The sequence below is a fragment of the Quercus suber genome, unplaced genomic scaffold (assembly GCF_002906115.3).
Source record: "Quercus suber isolate HL8 unplaced genomic scaffold, Cork oak 2.0 scaffold_261, whole genome shotgun sequence".
In the NCBI taxonomy this organism is placed as follows: Eukaryota; Viridiplantae; Streptophyta; class Magnoliopsida; order Fagales; family Fagaceae; genus Quercus; species Quercus suber.
The window spans coordinates 534,885-557,576 of NW_027069717.1; the positions used below are offsets into that span (position 1 = coordinate 534,885).

The 22,692-nt window shown below is 33.7% G+C and overlaps 1 protein-coding gene across 1 annotated transcript; it reads left to right on the forward strand.

The window, feature by feature from the left end:
- The first annotated feature begins 331 nt into the window (after window positions 1-331).
- LOC112032104 (uncharacterized) lies at window positions 332-12,560 on the forward strand. Its single transcript, XM_024064839.2, has 9 exons — window positions 332-786; window positions 2,630-2,899; window positions 5,165-5,291; window positions 8,617-8,678; window positions 8,804-9,034; window positions 10,902-11,023; window positions 11,257-11,395; window positions 11,715-11,911; window positions 12,078-12,560. Exons 1-8 carry the CDS (start codon window positions 439-441, stop codon window positions 11,874-11,876), a joined length of 1,461 nt encoding a protein of 486 aa, XP_023920607.1. The 5' UTR covers window positions 332-438; the 3' UTR covers window positions 11,877-11,911; window positions 12,078-12,560.
- Window positions 12,561-22,692: the final 10,132 nt, after the last annotated feature.

The window sequence follows — 22,692 nt, forward strand, 5'->3', positions numbered from 1 at the left end:
AAAATTATTTTTTTATCTTTGTAGAAAGTTTTTTCAATAGTTTAAGACAAAAATAGAGGATGAAAAGAGAACTTCTTTCAATAGTTTAGGAATGAATTTTTTTTTTTTTTAAAGTTTTAGGACAAAAAGTGAAACATTTCAATTATTTAGAGACAAAAGAAAAATTTTAGGAAAATTTGAAGATCAAAATTAGTATTTTACCTATAAAATGAAGTCTTAAATTCTTTAAATCCAGTGAAATATCTCTTCTCTCTCTCTCTAAAAAAAAAAAAAAAAAAACGGGAAATAGTCAAATAGAGCCGTTCATCATTGTGTATAGTTACTAGAGAGTAGTGTACAGATACCCTCTCAAACCAACCAAACTCAACAAGTACTAACCCAAAGCTTTTTATCCTCATACTCCATTTCCTTCTCCCTCCAAAAAAAAAAAAAAAAACCATGCCCACCTCATCCTCCTCCATTCACTCCTTTCCTTCTTCTCTCATTTCCAAACCCCTAAAACCCTTAAAACCCTCATTCCTCACCACCTTCTTCCCCAAAACCCTGACCCTAACCTGCACCACATCCCAGCCCAGTAAAAGACCCACCTCCAAAAACAGCAGGAAATCATCATATGGTACCTCCAGAAGGTCTAGTCTCAAGAAAACCTTCAACCAGGAGCAAGTTGTGTTCACTGCGCCAGTCTCCGATGACCCCGTCGTCGCGATTATCGGCGGAGGGATGGCCGGTCTGGTTTGTGCCTTGAATTTGGAGAAGAGAGGGGTCCGGTCCACGGTTTTCGACACGGTTGGTCAGTTGCTTCCTTTTTTAGCTGTTTTCACCATCTGGGTCTTTTTTTTTGTTTTTATGAATTTTGATGTGGGTTTTGAATGTTAGAGAGGATGGTTGGCTGGATTGGTGAGTGTAGTTTAAGAAGTTTCAGCATTACTTACTGTTTCATTGTTGAGAATGTGTGCGAAAATAGAAGAAAATGGAAAGTGAAAATTTTCAGTTTATTGAAATGTTCAATTTGGTAAAACAAGAACAAATAGTCAATGTAGTTGACCCTGCTAAGACTAGGTAGTTATGTTGAGGAAAGTTTGTATCTTATGGTAAGCAATCTATGTTTAGTCTACACTCATGAATTTATCTGAGAATGAGGATGAGTGGTTCTGAATTTATTGATATGTGTAATGTGTTGTTGTTCTCATTTTCTTTCCTTTTAGTACATTGGAAGGCCATTGGGCCTAAGGGCTACACATTGAGAGGTAGCCCTCTCTCTGCCCGCTAAACACCATTCCTAATCCTTGGTATAGGCGTGACTCCATCCCTGGTCTCTTGTATAATGACAAGACACTCCATTGGCTGAACTACCAGTTCACTAAAGGTCAATACTTAATGTTGTGTTCTTGTCAACTTCTTCATAATTGGTAATTTTTTTTGGGTAAATAATAAATTTTATTGATGAGAAAAAAAGTTAATTCATCAAACATAGAGAGGTTATAATCGATAAATGCACAATTAAGTTCTGAGGTTACAATGACCCATAAATTCTAATACATAAGAAGGATATGCTCCTGTTGCCACCATCCATTCCGTCAATGTTCAGAAAACCACTTTTATCAAAAAAAGAAAACTGTAACTTCACTTCTAAGATTGTTCGCTCACAACCCTCAAAAACTCGAGCATTTCTCTCGCGCCAAATACACCACATCAAAAAATGAGGGATAACTTTCCATATTGCGCTGTTTCTATGTCTTCCAAAGCGGCCTTGCCAGCAAAGCTAGTAAACCTACACATCCTTGGGCATCACCCACTGAACTCCAAGTAGCCCAAAAACCATTCTCATATTTCTCTAGCAAAAGAGCAATGTGAGAGCAAATGAGGCACTATCTCCCCGTCTGACTTACACATACAACACCAACTAACCAAAATAGTGTTTCTCTTACTCAAATTTTGTGCTTTTGAAATTTTTTAATTGGTAATTTACTTGAGCAACTCATGGTCTTTAATCCACTTCTTCACCTTCCACCCCATTCGTATATTGGGGAGGAGGAGGTGCCATTTTCCGTGTTCTTACCAACTTTGCCAGCAAATCAAATCAAGAGTATATTCTTGGATATGTTTTGATACTCAATTTTCTTTCTTTAAAATTTTATTATTGCAATAATTTTTTTCATAATATTATTATCACATTTTGCGCTTCATAGATTCCTAGGAAGAGATAAAACAAGATGGAAACTGGAGGTTATATTATCTGGTGGGTATTAGGATGTCATTTGTGAAAAATGGAAGAATTATCTTTTTCTTCTATAAATTCTTCCTCCATTGTGTTTTCACTGAAATGTTAAAAGAAACAAAGGGAAAGAAGGCTTTAAAATGTTTTAGTATATTATGCACCTCGACTATTTTCATTTGTTTACTCCTGTTCATGTTAGGAATTCCACTTATTGATTCAAACTTTCAAAATATGTTGATTGAATACACTTCAACCTTTCAAAGAAGGGACAATAAGTCAGGAAAATATCATATCAGTAATTTTTTTTCCAGGATACATATAAGTTTCTCTCAGTAGACTAACTTTCAAGTGCTTCATTTCAGAGATGACGATCATGTTTTCAGAGTTTCTTACAATATTTTATTATTTTAGGGGATTCATGGTTTGGGAGGACGAATGGGAACCAGAATAATTGACCCTCAGCCATTGATATTTGACCATGCTGCTCAGTTCTTTACAGTGAGTGATTCTCAGTTTGCTGAGTTGGTGGATAGCTGGTTGGAGAAAGGTCTGGTTCAAGAGTGGCAGGGTATAATTGGGAAGCTTGATGTAGGTGGTCAGTTTGTTTCACTTCCTTCTTCGCCTCCAAGATATGTAGGTGTTAATGGAATGCGCCCCCTTGCTGACTCATTACTGTCTGAGGTGATTTTCCTCTATTCTTCCTTCTTGGTTATTTTATTTTATAATTTTGGTGTCATATTAGGTTTCTTTTATAAGAAAAGATTAGGTCGACATCGTTATGTTGATATTTGGAAAGCGGTTCCCCATTGTCTGATTTGGTGTATATGGAGAGAGCGTAATTCTAGAAGTTTTGAGGATGTTGAAAGGAACCTGCCAGATCTTAAGCTTTTCTTTTTTCAAACTTTTTTAGATTGATTGTCAGCTATGGGATTTTTTTTTTTTTTTCTTTTTGTTCAATTTGTGATTTGATGGATCATTGTAATTTGCGTGCTTGAATGTTTTGTCCCTGTTTATATACTTTTTGTATACTTTGGGTGACTCCTTTTTTATATCAATAAAGTTTTTATCAAGAAGGTTTCTTTATAAAAAAGGGAAAAAAAAGAAGAAGAAGATTTCTAGTGAACAATTGAATAATCCTAAAGGGTTGCAATCCATTTTCAGAGAACATTCTATCCTGCAGGGGTGGGGGAAGGGGGCTAGGAGCTATTTTTATTTGGTTTGGCAAAACTCATCTATCAATTTACATTGTAATTAAAAAAATGTTTAGAGGTCCTTAGTTGTTCTAATATTGATTAGTATATGGGCATCAATATTATAATGGATGAAATTGGAAAAGCTACTTGCTCATAGATATTCAAATAATGCTTTGGATGCGTGTTAGGACTTGAACATTCAATTATGATTACGATATGCATGTACCATTTTTTTTTTTTTTTTTGATAAGTAAGAAAGAAGTATATTCAAGAAACTACCTCATGAAAACTACATAAGGCAGGCAAAGGATACAAGGGAGGAAACAAACAGAGAAACAACAAAACAAACAACAACCAACAAAAAACTAAGAACAAAGAAGAGAATTGAGGAACAAAGGGAGAGAGTCACTAGAGGTGAGTCTCCAAGCCCTAGACCAATCAAATAGAGAGCCACTAAAAAAAGCTAGCAACTGATCATCGGTTTTATCCTTATCTTCAAAAGTTCGCCAGTTTCGCTCCCTCCAGATACACCACATTAGACAAAGAGGAACTAAGTTCCAAATGCTAGAGGAGTGCTTTCCCAACCAATTCCACCACCCAAAAAGCGTATCTGCAACTGATCTTGGCATAACCCAAGAGATCCCAAAAGATCTAAAAACCAAGCTCCACAGTTGATGAGCTTTGACACAATGGAGAAGCAAATGATTCACTGTCTCCCCGCTACATCGACACATAATGCACCAATCAACAAAATCAAAGCCTCTACCCCGACCCTCCAGATACACCACATTAGACAAAGAGGAACTAAGTTCCAAATGCTAGAGGAGTGCTTTCCCAACCAATTCCACCACCCAAAAAGCGTATCTGCAACTGATCTTGGCATAACCCAAGAGATCCCAAAAGATCTAAAAACCAAGCTCCACAGTTGATGAGCTTTGACACAATGGAGAAGCAAATGATTCACTGTCTCCCCGCTACATCGACACATAATGCACCAATCAACAAAATCAAAGCCTCTACCCCGCAAATTGTCCCCTGTACGGATCTTCTCCCAAACTGCAGTCCAAACAAAGAAAGAGACGCGCGAGGGGGCCTTAACCTTCCAAATACCTTTCCAAGGAAAGATAATAGGCGAGGGACTCCGAAGCTTATCATAGAAAGAGCGGATGTTAAAATCCCCCTTCTTCGACAACTTCCACCTCATACGGTCTCCGTGCTCTGATTTAGGTAAATTAGAGCCCAAGGTTCGAAAGAAAGCCTCCACCTCACCTGTGTCCCAATCATTTGGGTCCCTGAGTAATCGAACATTCCAGCTTCTCCTATCCGCAGACCCTAACCTTTCCAGAGAAGAGGCCACAGATGCCTCTCTAAAATAAGCAATCCCATACACAGCCGGGAAGGAAATATAGAGTGGTGATTCTCCACACCACTGATCTGTCCAAAATTTCACTCTATCCCCCACCCCTACCTCGAACTGAATGATGTACCATTTTATAAGAAAACTTGTTTATAATTTTTTTTTTTTTTTTAAATTTAAAAGAAAACTTAGCATGACTTCATATGAAATTGAATATGTCAAAATTTGTTGTGATTTTATATCTGTGTTTTCACTTTTAAAATACGCTATGGTTCTTTTTCCAGCACCCAAAAAAAAAAAAAAAGGGAATAACTTCTCTCATACGCTTCTAGTTTTAGCCCTTTGCTTCTTCTGTTGTGCCCATGAGCTAATAAATTATTTTAAACTTTGTGGCAGACTTCTTTGGTTAATGTGGTGAGACCTTGCTGGATAAGTAAACTTGATCCATTTAATGGGATGTGGTACTTGAGTGAAAACGGAAAACCTCAGGGACAGTTTGATGCGATTGTCATTGCACATAATGGTAACTTAGTGCCTCCCTTGTTAAGTTTATTTTTACCTTTGCTGCAGTATCTTCACATTATATGAAGATTCTAATATTTTCTCATACTTGTTATTGCATCATAAGGATTACCTAAAAAATACTGTATCTATGTGCACCGTTTCTGTTCCTAGAATTGAAACATATTAGAAATCTCAATTGTCTAATATATATGCAATAGAGTTGGCTTCTGCCATGGCAAAAAGAATATCTGATTATGCTTGTCTTTACCAGAAATGCTCCATGGTTTGCTATTTAGCGATAATGTCTGAACGCATTAAATGTTGGATACCATTTTCCATACTCTTTGTTACTATTTTATAGCTCAAATGTTTCTTTCTAGAGAGCAGTCCAGGTAGAGGATGCTTCACTAATGTAGGAGAATTTAAGTCCAAAGGAAAGAAGGCCCATTAGTCTATTTTTGTTTAGTTAGTTGCTACTACAAGACTAGTACTTTCTATCTCTATGTTATGTTTTAGTTATTATTATGCTTTTAAGCATATTAAGAGGTCATGTGATGAACACGACTTTTAATGAAATTGGATGATTATGATTTAATTGTTAGATAAAATATAAAGACTTGGGAATCAGGATTCTAGGGTTGCTAACAGTTTTTTTAAATAGTCTCTCTTTGAGTCATTGTAGGCAGCCTTTGCTCATCTACTTTATGAAATTTGATATCTGAATTTTTTTGAGCTCTTTGAGCTTAGAAATTGATATCTGCTTATTACAAATTTAATCCTATTATCTTTTCTTTATTATAATCTTGTTTTGTTGCTGAAATTTCTTCTTAAACCCTTAATCTACACTACTCTGAGTTCTTCCTACCGCATCACATACCATTGAACTTAGATGTTCTCTGAAAAATTATTATGATTTTTATATTATCCTAGCTAGGGCCTTTAGAGTAGAGAGACAAACACCAAGGTATGTTTGAGAGAAGCCTAATTGCTACTTTATTTCCCTAATTCCCCAAAAGGCTATGCTCTAGATGTGAAGGAATACAGGCATATTAGTCTCATTGGTAGTGTATATAAAATAATCCCTATGGTGCTAGTTAACTGGTTGCTGTTTGCCCAATTTTGAAATGCTTTTATCAAAGGGAGGTAGATTTTGAATTTGTTCTCATTGCCAATGAATGTGTTGACAGTAGAATGATATTGGGTATCCTTGAGCTATAATGTTAGTTGGATTTTAAGAAAGTCTACAACCATATTAATTGTAACTTTCTGATTTACATGCTAAAACGGTGCGGCTTTGGAGAGAAATGGACGAATTGGATTAGTTGTTGCATTTCCACAATTAGGTTTTTTATTCTAGTTAATGGCAGCTTGAGTGAAATTTTTTATAGTCCTCGAGGTTTGTGTTAAGGTGATCCATTGTCACAATTGTTATTGATGATAGCGATGGAGGCACTGAGTAAGTTATTGGCAAGAGCAGTGGCAAGGCAGTATCTTGTGAAATTCAGAACAGCATCTTGCTGGTTTCACAGTGGGAAGTAGAACATGTGATCTGTTGATGGTTTCTCACCTCTTTTTTTGGTACGATACTTTGATTTTTTTTTTTTTTTGGGTGGGAATGACTGGAACAGCTTAGGTACTTGAAATGTGTGTTGTGCTTTGAAGTAGTTTCTGGATGAAAGATTAACCTGGTGAAATCTGAATTGATACCTGTTGGTATTGTACCCGATGTTGAAAAAATGAAAAATTTACTTAGATTTGACTATAAGGTTTCAAATTTCCCGTGAGATACCTGAAAAAAAAAAGGGAATTAAACTTATATTGATAGAGAGAATGTTGTTGACTTTGCAAACATTTTTTTTCTCTCTTTATTTCTTATTCCCATTAGCATTGCTAATAGTATTGAGGATTACAATGGGATTTTCTTAGGTGTGGTGTAGGAGACAAGTTTATGTTCCATATTGTTAATTGGAAAAATTTGTGAACCAATTAATTATGGAATATTAGGCATAAGGAGTACGTTATTTTTTCTTTTTCTTTTTTGATTGGTAAATAAATTCAATAAAATGCAAAAGGAAAAAAATACAAAGGTGCCCTCGTATATGGGCAGAAGACCAGGCAGTTCAAGAAAATAAAAAGGACAAAAAGGAACAAGAAGGAAAAGACAAAAGACAAAATCAGCAAACTAATGAGAAGGCTTTGGCATAACAGTGTTTTATGGATAAAAATAATGGATCAAAAATATGGAAGTGAGTGGAGTGGTTGCTGCTTGGGGGTAGAAGTGGAACATATGGTATAAACCTTTCAAAGCATATTAGAAGTGGTTGCGAAAGTTTCTCCAGATCTGTTAGATTTGAGGTTGGTAATGGCATTAATATTTTCTTTTGGCAAGATTTGTGGTGCAGAGATGTGGTTCTAAAGGGGGCATTTCCAGATTTGTATAGAATTTCACAATCTAAAGTGGCTTATGTGGTGGACTGATGGCATTATTCATTGGTATATTCCTTTATTAGAGCTTAAAATGATTTGGAGTTAGAAGTTCTAACAAGTTTCCTTAATTTCATCTACTCTATAAAGATAAGAAGAGAAGAAGAAGACCAGATCTGCTGGATTCCAACAAGAAGCCGTATGTTTGAGGTAAAGTCCTTTTACAGAGTGTTGCATGCTGGAAATGCTCAAACTTTTCCTTGGAAAAGTATTTTGAGGGTTAAGGTCCCCGCCAAAGTGGCATTCTTCACATGGTCAGCTGCACTGCAAAAGATTCTCGCAATGGATAAGTTACAAAGGAGAAATTTAATTGTAGAGGAGTGGTGCTGCATGTGCAAAATAATGGGGAGTCCATAGATCACTTGCTTCTCCATTGTGATATCGCTCAAGAATTTTGGTCATTGGTCTTGTGTTTATTTGGGATAGGGTTATGCCTAAGAGGGTAGTTGATTTGTTGGTAACTTGAAGGGGTGATTTGGAAGACATCGAAGTCCAGATATTTGGAATACAATTCATTTTTGTATAATGTGGACTATTTGAAGGAATTGAACAATTTGCATTGGAGCTGAAAATGATATTTTTACTTGCTATGTAGATTTGGATGGCTGCTTTGAGTAGTCATTTTTCTAATTTGCCTGTGTTTCGTGATTTTTGTATTTTTTTGATGATTTTTTTGGGTGTATCTCATGTAAACTTCCTGTGTACTTGGGTTCTGTCCCTTTTTTTTGTGCGTAGTTATAAAATTTCTTACTTACCTATAAAAGAAAATGGAACATTCTAAAATAATGTCAGTGGAGTTTGATATTTTGTTTGATCAGTGACTTGAGTTTTTTTTAATATTACTTTTGTGTCAACAACAGGAAAGTGTGCAAATCGCTTGCTTGCATCGTCAGGCTTGCCACTAATTGCAAGACAGATGAAGGTATACCCAGAACTTCTCAGTTCAGATTATTTGATGCAATCTGCTATATTCTCCACTTTATTTGCTTTTAGTGATGATTGGCTTATCTCAGATTGTTGCTCATTTAATGCTGTCTGTGTTGCTAGAGGCTGGAATTAAGTTCTATATGGGCCCTCCTTGCAGCATTTGAGGACCCTCTTCCTATCCCAGGTGGTGCAGCTTCATCTCCTTTTGAAGGAGCTTTTGTCAAAGGGGTTGATTCTGTCTCATGGATGGCAAACAATACCAAGAAACTTCTGCATTCCCAAAACAGTGGCCCTCACTGTTGGACCTTTCTTAGTACTGCAGCTTATGGAAAGCGGAACAAGGTTCCACAGGTCAGTACTAAGTTGAATATGTGTGGGCAAACACACACCCATTTGATGGTTTTGGATCATTAACAGAACTTATAGGGATAAAAGTCTTGAAGATTCTGGTTTTTGACTAGGGCTTTAGCAAACGTGACAATAGATAGGGAGTACTGGTAGAAAAGAGTTCATTTGGCCAACACCAACTTGTTTAAACACGGCAATCATGAGTTATGTGCATTTGTACATGTAGACTTTGTTAATTGGACAAACTTTTATCCTGATGCAGGACAAAGGGTGGAAAATAGAAATAAGAGAAAAGGAATGAAGAACAGGACAAATCCTATGCTTCACCACTTAAAAATTGCTTTTAGAAGTTTCTTGAAATCTTAAGCTTCACCACCTAAGGGTGCTTGGAATCACCACCAAGCTTAAAGAAACATATCTATACATGGATTTTTTATTCAAATTGCATTGCTTCAAACCATTCTTGGAGCCTTTTTTAATAGAGTGGCTTTCTTTATTTGGACAGCAGCCTTGACGAAATGTCTGACTATTGACAACTTAAGGAAAAGAAAAATTTGCATTTTGGATTGGTGTTTCATGTGCAAGTGTAATAGTGAAACTATTGACCATCTTTTCCTTCATTGCACGGTTGCTCTAGAGTTGTGGGATATGGTTTTTGGGCTTTTTGGAGTTTGTTGGGTTATGCCTTTCTCTGTTGTTGGGCTTTTGGCTTGCTGGCAAGGTCGTTTTGGTCGCCACCGTAATGGAGATCTTTGGATGGTTGTTCCTCATTGTTTGATGTGGTGTATTTGGAAGGAGAGAAATAGTAGGTGTTTTGAAGACAAGGAGCGTTCCATGCCTGATCTCAAGCTTCTTTTTTTTAGAACCTTACTTGATTGGTTTTCTGTGTGGAGAAACCATCCTTTTTCTTCTATTTTGGATTTTCTTGATTTTTGTAATGTTCGTTTTTGATTTGTTAATATGGTTTTTGGGCTTTTTGGAGTTTGTTGGGTTATGCCTTTCTCTGTTGTTGGGCTTTTGGCTTGCTGGCAAGGTCGTTTTGGTCGCCACCGTAATGGAGATCTTTGGATGGTTGTTCCTCATTGTTTGATGTGGTGTATTTGGAAGGAGAGAAATAGTAGGTGTTTTGAAGACAAGGAGCGTTCCATGCCTGATCTCAAGCTTCTTTTTTTTAGAACCTTACTTGATTGGTTTTCTGTGTGGAGAAACCATCCTTTTTCTTCTATTTTGGATTTTCTTGATTTTTGTAATGTTCGTTTTTGATTTGTTCCCCCCTGTATACTCCCTGTGTACTTCGGTGTTCCTCTCTTTTTGATTTCAATGAATCTATTACTTATCAAAAAAAAAAAAAAGGAGGACATCAAGCCACAATTACCATAAAATTATCAACAATATTAAATTCTAGAATTCCAAAGTGAAATCTAGAAAATCAGAAATTCAAACTTCGAAAATAAAATCTGAGACTCCACAGGGTACCTATGTGAGTGGTGATTGTAATTATCCTCTTTTAAAGTAAATTTTAGAGATTGATGCTTATGGAGACCCAATTTTTACGTATAACCCCAAAGTTCTGTTGTCAGTTAAATTCCCATAATTTGTATAAAATGGCTTCATACTATTAATTTTATAATCTATAGCTTCACATCACTTGCAAGTCTTATAAATTCTGCCATGCATAATAAAACAGTAAATGCCCAAATGGTGTTTATCATATTTCTAAAATTTTAGAAGCAAGAAATTGTGTAAAATGATGGTAGTAAAAAATTTTCTATGCTTGTGTTTCTTGTTGAATCATGTATGCAACTGTCCATATTTTTAGGTATATGTGGATTTTTTTTGGGTCACTTTATTGAACAATTTTTATTACCAGGAAAACATCCCAAATGCAACAGCAGAGAAGGTGAAGGCGGGCATGCTTGGGGGTGTTGAAGCTGCGCTTGGGTTACCAAAAGAATCACTTCAGAAACCATTCTATACCCGTGTTCAGTTATGGTAAGGAACCACTCTGCATTATCACTAGTGAGTACATTATATTTTTTCATTGGAATCATCACAACCAACTTGTTTTTCAGGAATGGTTTGCCTTTGGGATTTATCCATTGGAAATTTTCATTTTGGTTCTCTATAATGAATGCTTGAAGAAAATTTTGTTTTCTTTTATTTAAAAACTAAAAATGGGATAAAGTTTTCTGTAATGACTTGTCCTATCTTCCGGAGTATCACAGGGGTGCAGCTCTTCCAACTAATACACCTGGCATCCCCTGCATCTTTGATCCTCAGGGAAGAGCCGGTATATGTGGTGATTGGTTACTTGGTTCAAGTTTAGAATCAGCAGCCTTGAGTGGAATGGCTCTTGCCAATCATGTAAGAGCCACTTTAGTTCTCTATTTGTTTTTATTTTATTTTACTAATTTTTTATGGGATTTGTTTTATATTGGTTATTGGTTTGTAGTTGCTTATATGACTACAAACTCGAAAAAGTTGATCATGGTTTCAACCCATATTCTCCTAATCAAGTAAACACTTTCTTTCTGTAGCTGAACTAAAAAGTCTATGAACTTAAAAGACTGTAAAAGTTGTGGTTTTGTTTTCGTTCAAGGTTTAAATTGTTTAAACTTTAAAGTAAAACACAATATCAATAAAAAATTTAATATTCACACCAGAGTTGGTCTTTTCCATGCAGATGGCAGATTATTTCCAAAGTGGCGGAGCTCGTCCTGAAGAGTTTGCTGTTGGTTTAATGAATGAGTTTCAACCACTTGGAGGACATGATATTGGACAATTTCCAGGATTGGAGTCCCAAAAACAAACAAATGAGGCTCAGGCATATGAACTTGCCTCTTGAAGTTGTACTAGACCATGAAAATTATTATAGTTTTGGTAAGTTTGATTTCTCAAATGCAATTTCAGATTTAAGCTATTTTTTTCTTGTGCATAAAATCAGAGAAAACAAATAAAAAATCATGTATTCTTAGGTTCTCAGATACATGGTAACACATTTCATGGACGGTCAAATCACTTACTTTGTTATCTATAATTTTTATAGAGCTAGAGGAATATCTGTTACTCAGCAGCTCATCACCCCAGGCGTATTGGTTTCTCAGCTCATTGAAGGAAATTTTAGACATCTGGAGTTCAGGTGAAGAGATATTACGATATCAGTATCTCAGTTCTCCCAAATTCCAGCCCAAGTATGTGAAGTTTAGACCAGCACAAGGGCAGTGTGACTACTGACTACTCTACCAAAAATAGTTTTTCAAGACTTTAGCATGGAATTGGAACCTATTCAAGATCTTCAATAATGCAAGAAATGGAATTATTGCGTGTACTTTGTTGGATAGTTTTGGTAGATGTGATGATAATGTATTTATTTTATTTTTTGATATTTTGATAGCTGCAATAGGGGAGAGGGAATTTGAACCCTACACCTCTCCGTAACACCGTTTCAGATTTTGTTTGATCAAATTTTAGATTTTTTATTCTCATCAATTTCGGCCTTCAGTTCAATGAATGAGTTGTTTTAGTTGAATGCTGCCAATGTGATTATGACATGCTGTTGTGGAAAAGTTTTAAAGGAAAAGTTTTAAATGGAGGTATGCAAATTCAAATTATCCTTTCAAAGGATGACTTGCTTGTTTTTACAAAGTTTTTTTAATGGGAAATTGCACACATGCTGGGTTGGTTTTGAATCTATGATCTCTCCCTTCACATTGCCCTCACGAGGTGTGCCATTTGAGCAGTAACTTATTGGCTTATTTAACAAGTTAGATGTCTTGCAGATGTAGACTGAAACCCGTCATATGATTTAGTTCATATCTTACAGTTGTAGGTGACTGAAGACATATATATATATATATATATATCTTTTGTCACCTTTTTTTTTGCACTCATAACACGTTACTAAGGAACGGAAAACAAATTACATAGTACCATAAAATTAAACATTTTGCGCACAGTAATGGCGAAATGTTTAATTAAACGATTGCACAAATTACGAAGTACCATAAAATTAAACGATTGCAAATGTTTAATTTTATGACAGCCCAAAAGAAATAAAAAACGAAATGAAAAACAAGAGCACAAGATGTAAAAGTAAAACAGTAAACGGAGTGGAGAGTGGCTCAAACGTCAGTGACTGGTTCACTCGTGTCCGCCATCTGACGTGTCCAGTGGCACTGGCCACTGGAAAGAAGCCAGGTCCCTCCATTTTTTCCCGCACACTCAGTCAAGTGAGAAAACAGATCGTGTGAAACACACAGAGCAAAGCACCCGCAGCAGCCGTAATGAGCAGAACACAGTGTGCCAAAGACAAACGCTCGTGCAGTTGGGACGGGGTCACCAAGTACATGGAGGAAGAGTATCCAGGAATCATGGATAAAAGAGTAACAAGGTAAACTATACTCAACAGACCCGTACAAAGCCTACTCTTGACCAGGAATCCAGTAAGAAGCAAGAGGGTCATAAGGAGCGATGCAATGGAAGTGAAAGAAGAGGACATCTTGAAGTAGAAGTATGCCAGTTCTTCCGAAGAATCCAACGTTCTATCTTCAACCTTCCTCTTGAAATTCTCAGCCATTCGTGGGAAAATGATTAATGTGTAAACGGCAAGCACCATTATTGCACCGCGAGCCTTTTCCATGCAATCGTTTTGATTTTTCCAGTAAGACATCACTTTCTCCTGGTACCACATCTTTCTTGATGATGTTTCCATTTCAGAAATCGGGTTGTGGCGCCGAGTGTACGTGATGAAAAGAAACGAAGTCTGGGTCTGGATATGTCTGGGTTTGAATCTGGGTATGGGACCACAACCGATTGCTCTGCATGAAACTACTCCTCCTTTTATACAAGATAAGTATTTAGGAACTGCATAGTGCATATCCATTTTAGGAACGGCATATGCAAGAGACTAGCTACCTGTTAGACAATAAATCCTTGACTCAACAAAATTTTTTTTTTGGGTAAAATTGACTCAACAAATTACTTCCATAAATAAGTTTCTGATGATTTTATTCTAGAGAGATACTATCGTTCACAACATTTTTACAATATTTTCACAACAAATTATAGGTGGTTAATTATTATAGGTTCAAATTTGAAACCTAACTACATAAGTTACAACTAAAAGATAATTACAACCTTTACAGCTAAGTACAAACTCAAATAAAAACCGTTATTTGAGTATAGGAGAAGTTGTGGTTTAGAATCCTCTAGCAAACAAATTGTAAAAAGAAAAGATTTTAAAAGTTGTGAGTATTTTAAATTTTCAATTTTGAAGAGGTGTGCTAAATTTTAGAAAAATGGATGAACGTGGGATTTGATTTAAATTTTATTTTTATTTTTATTTTTTATACTTAGATAAGTGAGATATGTTGGTAGATGATTGAATATTCTTTCAACTACATTGAATACTCTCATTAAAAGAAAAAATAAAAATTACATGAGATGATGGGATAAAGATAATAATTATAAAAGAAGGGGATAAGGATAAGGGTTTTTTCCGATTAAAAAAAAAAGTAAGGTTTAAAAAAAAAAAAAAAAAACTTAACGTGAAGGATAGGGAGAAAAAAAGGAAATGTTGCAAAAGATATATATATATATATATATATATATATATATATATATATATATATATATATATATATATATATATATATATTTATGATAAGATAAAGATAATAATTTAAAATGTTGTGAAAATATTATGAACATAACATTTTTTTTAAAGGTCAACACCTTCCATTAATTATAATTAAAGGCTATTACATTTTTCGAATCACAAAAATACATAGATATGTGATAAGATTTATGTGAGTTAAATAATATTTTCATATATAAATCTTATCATATCCCATTTTGCTTATTTGAAATTGGGTATTATACATTTTAAAGTATAAACATTTCTGTCAAAGTAACAACCTAAAAAATTTTCATAAATTATTCCATGAAAATACCCATCAACCCCAATTGAAAGCATAAATTTCTTATGTAAAGCTTACCCATCTAAAAAGGGCCAAACACTACAAAAGAGAAAAAACTACAACTACAATATACGGATTGCATGAATGGATACAAATCTTTTGTACAATATCTTGTGTTCCACTTTATAATCTACCAATCATAACATTTTTTGTGTTTGATTTTTTTTCCCCATTTTAAACTTGACATATCTATCTTCTAAAGCAACACACTCTCTACCTAAATTAAAACATTAGCATTACATGCCTCAAAATCTTTATAGCCGAACCTGCATCAAATTTTATATTTGTTGGCACTATCACCTCCATCTACATTGAATCTCCCTCACCACCATAATATTGAGGAAAAAGAACCACAATAGTGTTATTAAATAAAAAAAAATATAATAAAACATTACTTAAGTGGAAAAATAAATCAGATATAGGATTAGGCTAGTGAATTTATTGAAATAAATAAATTCATTAAAACATACACACATGGTAAATTCCTTTGTGGACGCCCATCATAGGTAAGTCAATTCCTACAAATCATATATAGCCTTAGGTGAAGGATCCTTATACCACAAATTAATATGACTGCAGTGAAGTAGTAAGAACATAAAAAATTTTAAAGTGTTTTCTCAAGACACAAACTTTGTGCGAAGTATCAATTCAACACAGTTTGGGTATATGCCTTCAGCCATTGAAGTAGTCCCAAAATAATTGGAAATATAAATAATATAAATGAAAATTACATCATATCACAATCAAAATTTAATATATACGAATATATTTAATGTCTTAGACTTTAGTTTCAAAATAGATTATTGCCAGGTCTATAGATGAAGATGGTTTCAACACCATTTATTTTCATTTTGTTTTTGAAAAAGAAAAAGAAAAAGAAAAAACATTTTATAATACATACTTCCAAATCTAAAATTACATTCAATTGGCAGTGGTACACTAATACTAACTACTAATAACAAAGTACAACTTTCTATGTCTGATTTAATGCTCACCAATTAAAATAAAATATATGTAAATAAACAAAGAAGAAGAAAGAAAGATGGATGCTCACCTATTGAAGAAGAACTAATAGATGCCTACGGGTGATTAATCTAGTCAAATGTTTTAAGCATGAACAGTTTGATTTTTATAGCAATATCTATCCACTCAATCAAAAAAAAGAAAAAAAGAAAAAAAAAAGAGTAAATGTGGACTGAAAGACAAAAAAAAAAAAAAAAAAAAAAAAAAAAAAAGAGTAAATGTGGACTGAAAAAAAAAAAAAAAAAAAAAAAAAAAAAAAGGTCATCAATCCTTCAAGAGAAATTGGCATTAAATACAGGTATTTCAGCCTTTGATGTATCCATTCTTTAATAACTTTTTATTGCTACACTTAGTACTGGGCTTTCATTCCAATCAACAATATTTGCTCCATTTCTTGGGTTTTATTTTGATTTGGTTCGATCAAAACAATCACAAAGTATGTGGTAATAATAGAGGCCACGTAATAACTTAAAATTTAAGCATATCTTCAAATTTCTTCAGTCAATAGCGCATGTAGTTATTTCTCTCAGTGGCCATCGAATGAGGAAAACAAGGAATAAAGATTGCAGAATAGGGGAGTGATGAATAAAGAAGAAGGAAAAGTTTTTGTGAAATAACCCAAACTGAAGATGTTTCTGATAGGGGGGAAAAAACTGAAAGACAAGTGGCAAGTAATTTGAGAACGTGTAATAGGCAGTTGTGAATATAGGAGTAGATAGGTTTAAAAAAAAAAAAACACTGCACGTAATTTTTTATTTTTTATTTTAAAGAAAAACTTGTCGGGAAATTTAGATCCCGGTTAATAGAATTAACACGTTTTAGACCCAAGTTGTTAATTAAATTTATTACGAATAAACCTTGTTAAAACAAACTAACATCAATATCATGCACAGTGGAAAAGTAAATAAGACAAGATATGATAACTTAGGAAAACCAATGAAACAAACTAGTTTCACAATAAAAAACCTGGGAGGAAACCTTCCCGAAAAAGTAATTCATTACAGTAAAGAGAAGTTTCAGATCTAGTAAAAAACCTTTGTCCCTAAACTCTACAATCCCCATAGATGAACTTATAGTAGAAACCTTCTACCACTTTAGAACATATGGGCTCTTCAATATATGAATGCCACCATTTTGCACGAATCACAGTATGTGACTAACTAATGATGCATAATTCTTAGTACGTGACTAACTTCAGCAACTTGAAGATGTTGCTGGCTACAAAGTTTTTCACTTCATCAACAATGAAGATTAAGAAGCACTTGGTTACAAACCCTAAGACGCAAAAGACGCAGTAACTTCTTTCAGAGAGAATAAGGCACTCGGTCACTTTTTGAATGTGTTCTCCTTATATTCTCTTATATGACAGCATCTAAAATAAGTCTTATATATGTCTAAGGTTGTGAGAAAAGAAACCCTACACATACATGTCAACATGAGTCGAAAATTAGATCTGAAAATTCTAATTTCGTAGATCTCGATAGATTTTTTTATCAAGCTTCTGTCGAGATTCTGTCTAGCTTCTGTCCAGTTTCTATCGAGCTTTAATAGATCTCAATAGATTTTTTGTCGAGCTTATGTCGAGAATTCTGTCCAGCTTCTGTCCAACTTCTATCCAGTTTTAATGAACAGCTTTTTTTCACTTGTTTCTTGATCCAATTTTCATGGCTTTAATACTTGGCTTGAACAACATGTTTCTTGAAATACTAAACACATCCTAGATCTACCCAATTACAAGTAAATTGCGTTTTGTCAAAGGATTTGTCAATTTACATAACATATGTCTTCAACAATCTCACATATGTCATAATAATTTCCCCCTTTGACAATTCGTGACAAAACCACAACAAACAAATGAATCATAAGAGAAATCTTAAATCACTAAACTCATAACACTTGTTGAATTACAAACAATTCTAAGCCTAACACAAACTCTTGAAAAACTTTGCAAGAAGAGAGTTCATGACATGATAGATTTTCACCACTTGTCTTTTTGAAACACTTTAAACAAAACTCATCAAGGCATATTAGTGTGAAACAGAAATAAAGATTGCATACATAAAGAAACATGTGTATAAAGATAGAAAAGAAACAACACATGGAGAGATAGGTGAAGAACAACATACATCATCATATATATATATATATATGTGTGAGTGTGTGTGTGTGTGTGTGTGTGAAAATAAATACAATGTTTGTAAAAATGTTCACAAGACCAGTGTATAAAAAGCTAAAAGGAGGTCCAAAAACAACAAGGAGGTAAACACTCCCCCTAATAAGATGAAACACAAATCCCCCTTACAAAGGCATGTATTTCTCCCCCTAATGTGTAGAATTTTAAAAAGAAACCACATTTTCTCCCCTTTTTTGTCATGATTGACAAAGGGTACAAGAAACTATAAAGCTTCACCCGGGAAACATAAAAATGATCAAAGATGATCAAGGGGCACAAGGAATTTATATAAATGCATGAATGTAATGAAACAAGATGCTATGGATGACAAGATAATGGAAAGATGCAAAACATGTGAAAAAAAAAACAATGCATGCAAGAGGGTCTCGACAAATCGAGAAACTATCAAGCTGCTATCGAGCAGAAGTCAACCTCGATAGATTGAGAATCTGTCGAGGATTTATCGGCCAAATAGAAAGTTTCTCGATGGATCGAAGAAGTTGTCGAGATTCTATTAAGAAGAACTCTAGAAATCTTGATGGATCAAGATTGCGTTAACTTCTGTCGAGAAAAGAAGTTTAAAAGGCTCGATAGATAGAAAGTTGTCGAGGATCTGTTGAGAAGCTGTTGAGCTTGATAAAAATCAGTTTTTCAAAGAGAGGAAAAACACATAGAGATGAATGCAACAAACAAGCTACTTAACCATAGATCCAATCAACATTTTAAGCTTTAAAAAACATCTCTTATCAAGAAAAATCAAAGCATTCATAGATCCAAAACACACACACGCATTAAACAAGTCTAATCAATTTTATATTTCAAAAACAAATTAAGACAGTTTAGTGAGCATACATTAACACATGTATCCCTTGTGATGGCCAAATTACATTATACCTGCACATGTATCAAAGTAGCAAAGAATTTGCGTGTTGTGTGAAAACATTGCAAGAATGCATAAGTGTCTCATATTATGACGATTTGAGATATGAGAAAATCAATTTAACTCACATGCAATCATAATTGCTTGATGAGGACTATCACTTTCGAGGTACATCCTATAACTCCCACATCTCCTAGAAACATGCTTGCAACCATATTTAAAAACATTTTGAATTTTTTTTTCCTTTTGATTTTCTTTGCATATTTTTTTCTTTTGAGCATATCATGCATGGGCATATAAGAGAAACCCCTTATCCAATGCCATGAGTGTAAATTAAGGTTTTTGTGTTGACTCTACGTCAATTGAAAATAGGTTTAAATGAGATATAAAAGAGAGAGAGAGAGAGATCACCACCGACGCCACATATTACTCTAGAAAAAAAAGAAAAAAGACCGTTTGGATTTGGGTACTCCATTGGTGAAGCAAAATAAAAAAGTTCCTTTAGGACTTTCACTACGCATCTGTTAGTGTATAAAATATTAACTGAAATGGAAAAAATTGTTTTTAGAATGAAAACTAGTTATTCTTGTTTAATATTTGTATGTTGTCAGAGCTTATCCAAGTAGATTGTAGCTAATTGTTTCTAATCCTCTGTTATACTTCAATAATTTCAATATTGAATGAAGTAATTTTCATTTCCCATTAAAATAATTATAATAATAAATATTTAAAATAAAAAAAAACCCTAACCTCACAGGCTCAAAATGCCGAATCTCATATCTTTTTATGTGGTTCTTTTTCATATCTTTCTGGATTTCAGTTGAAAAAAAAGTTAGGATGACAATCTATTTCACAATTTATTTATCACAACTATCATGAGATAAGGTGTGATTGGAAGGGAAAAAATAATTAATCTATGTGTAAGTAATAAGCAATCATTCATAATTTGTCGTATCAAAATTGTGACAAAAATTATGAAAAAGTTCGTGGTATAGCCTAAAAAGAGTAAGGTGTGTTGGATTGCAATAAAATTACTGTCTTGTTTTGTGGTGTCAGTGGAGTGCAATAATTTAATAGAGCTACACTAGGAGAATTTATCTCATGTGCAGTGTGTTGCCGTATGCTTGTGAAGGACTTGTTGAGAACTCTTCTAAATAAATAACAAACTCTTGTCCATTTTCTTTTGGGTCTAATTTTGTGATCTTAAATTGGGTGCTTTGTTTCTTTTTGATGTAATACCAGCCTTTCACTGTCTTCATAAATATTGTGAAGAGAAGGAAATAATGTTTAATTGAAAGAGTCATATAATATTGAGCCGGATGCATTTGATTGGAAAAAAAAAAAAAAAGGATAGCTAAATTAGAAAAAGTAGGATTCTTTGGATTAATTTGACTAAAATTTTGAGGAGATTGATGTGAATACTCTTAAAGCGAAAGCTGAGAGACAAGTTAATTAGATCCCAAATTAGATTTTAATTGTGGGCTAATGTTGGGCCATTTGTCCACTAAAGATTTTTAATATTTGTGTCAAGTGAGATAATGAGTGCAGAATACTAAGAGTCCAATATTAATTGAATATAAAAATAAAAAATAAAAAAACAATCATATATATCTATTCAGCAAAAATCACCACAATTTTTATTCTTATTAAAAATTAGAATAAAAATTATCATAAGTAGTATTGTACTTAAGCAGAAATTTTAATATGCATCTAATTATATTTATTTTTTTATAATAATTCAAGCAATCATGTAAATTTTAATGATTACAAAAATGTATTTATTTTTAAATGCATTTATGTGTATGCATGAGTAACATGCTAGTAACAAATAAGTTGAAGTTACAAACTTGTCATTTAATATTTAAATAATGTGTACTCCTTTTCTAGGAGTTTCAATATGGTCCCAAATATCTTTTGGAACTGTGTGAGGTGTGTTTTTCAAATTGCTTTTCTAGTCAAGGGCTTGTAATTAAATTTGCAACTCTCCATGTACTGTGTTTGGGGATTTAGGTGAAAAAAATTGTTTGAATTACGGTTTTAGAATCATATTATAACCATCTCAAAAAAAAAAAAATTGCTTTTCTCGATTTTTTCCATATTGTTTTATTTACTTATTTATTTGAAATTTTTAAATCAAGTGCTTAACAAATTGTTTCTTACAAGAATCACCACGTTAAAAATCAATGAATTTATGCTAAAGGTCAATTGTGGTATTTTCCGGCCCAGACACCTCCCTTAAGCCTAGGGACCCGGACACCACCAATCAGCAATCACCAGGCTCAAGCCCTTAGAAGTTAGGTCCATCCGTCCAATCTGAAAATAGCCTAAACTTGCAGTCCACTCTCATTCCCAGCCTAACCCAAATGTCCATTAAACCCATATCTCTAGTTATAACCAGCAAGCCCATTCAAATATTCAAATCCAAAACTACCCAAGCATAATATGAGTCCGTTTGGATAGCACTTATTGTTGCTGAAAGTTGATAAAAACTGATTGTTGCTGAAAACACTGTAGCAAAATAATTTTTAAATGTGTGAATAGTATTGTGGGACCCACTTTTAATATTTTTTAATACATAAACAGTGCATAAACAGTGCGTGAACAGTGCACACACTGTTCATGCACAGTAAATTTTGTCCCCCAGTCAACAAATGCGGCAAAAAAAAAAAAAAGAAAAAAAAAAAGAAAAAAAGAAAAAAAAAGAGGAGCAAAATGCAACTTTGAGCAACAAACCCTCCTATCCAAACGCAGTCTATATATATCTATTAGCTATGTAAAAAGCGGCAATGCCCTACAGTACACATTTGGTTTTCAGTCTTCTGTTTGTACCTTTTTTTTCTTTTAAATATTTATAAGAATCCGCATATATATTTTTATACTGACACAACAAATTTCACAATATTTTTACTATTATTGAAGTGCCAATTTCTTATAAGTTAAAATAAAATAATAAAAATATGAAATTGTGACCAACCACAACTAAAAATAAATGTTTTGTGAAAATTTTGTGACACTTGTTGGGTGAATGTGTAAAAACTACAATACTTTTGGTTTGTTCAATACGTACTGTTCATTTTTTTTTTTTTGTCATCGATTTGTGCTCTTTTTTCTATATATAAAAAAAGTGAATAGGCTCATAAATAGTGTTATGAATAGTATTTTTAGCTTAATGATATGCCTTCCCCCCCCCCCTTTTTTTTTTCAAGTTCACCAACTTAGTCTGAGCTTTTAAAAAAAAAAAGATCTTTTATATGTTTACTTTGTACTTATAATGTAAGTTTACATTGTATACACATAAAAAGTAGCAATATTATATACATTAAAAGCTCATGAACAACGTTATGAACAGTATTTTTGATTTAGTGAGTTGCTTCTTTCCTTTTTTTTTTTTTTTTTAAAGGATCTTTATATGTTACTATCTACTTGTAATGTAAGTTTACATTGTATACCACAAAAAGTAGCAAATATTATATACTATTTGCAAAAAAATTGTACAAATTTTGCAAATGTGTACAACATTTGCCAATTTTATGTGTTTATAATATAATTTACATTGTAGTGAAATGTATATTTCTATATATAAAAAGAGTGAATTGGAAAAGTTACA

Excerpts from the sequence above, each read along its gene's own strand:
- LOC112032104 (XM_024064839.2), top strand. The coding sequence starts at position 439 with ATGCCCACCTCATCCTCCTCCATTCACTCCTTTCCTTCTTCTCTCATT. Across the intron at positions 2,900-5,164 it reads CTGACTCATTACTGTCTGAG|ACTTCTTTGGTTAATGTGGT; the intron begins GTGATTTTCCTC and ends ACTTTGTGGCAG. Across the intron at positions 8,679-8,803 it reads TAATTGCAAGACAGATGAAG|AGGCTGGAATTAAGTTCTAT; the intron begins GTATACCCAGAA and ends CTGTGTTGCTAG.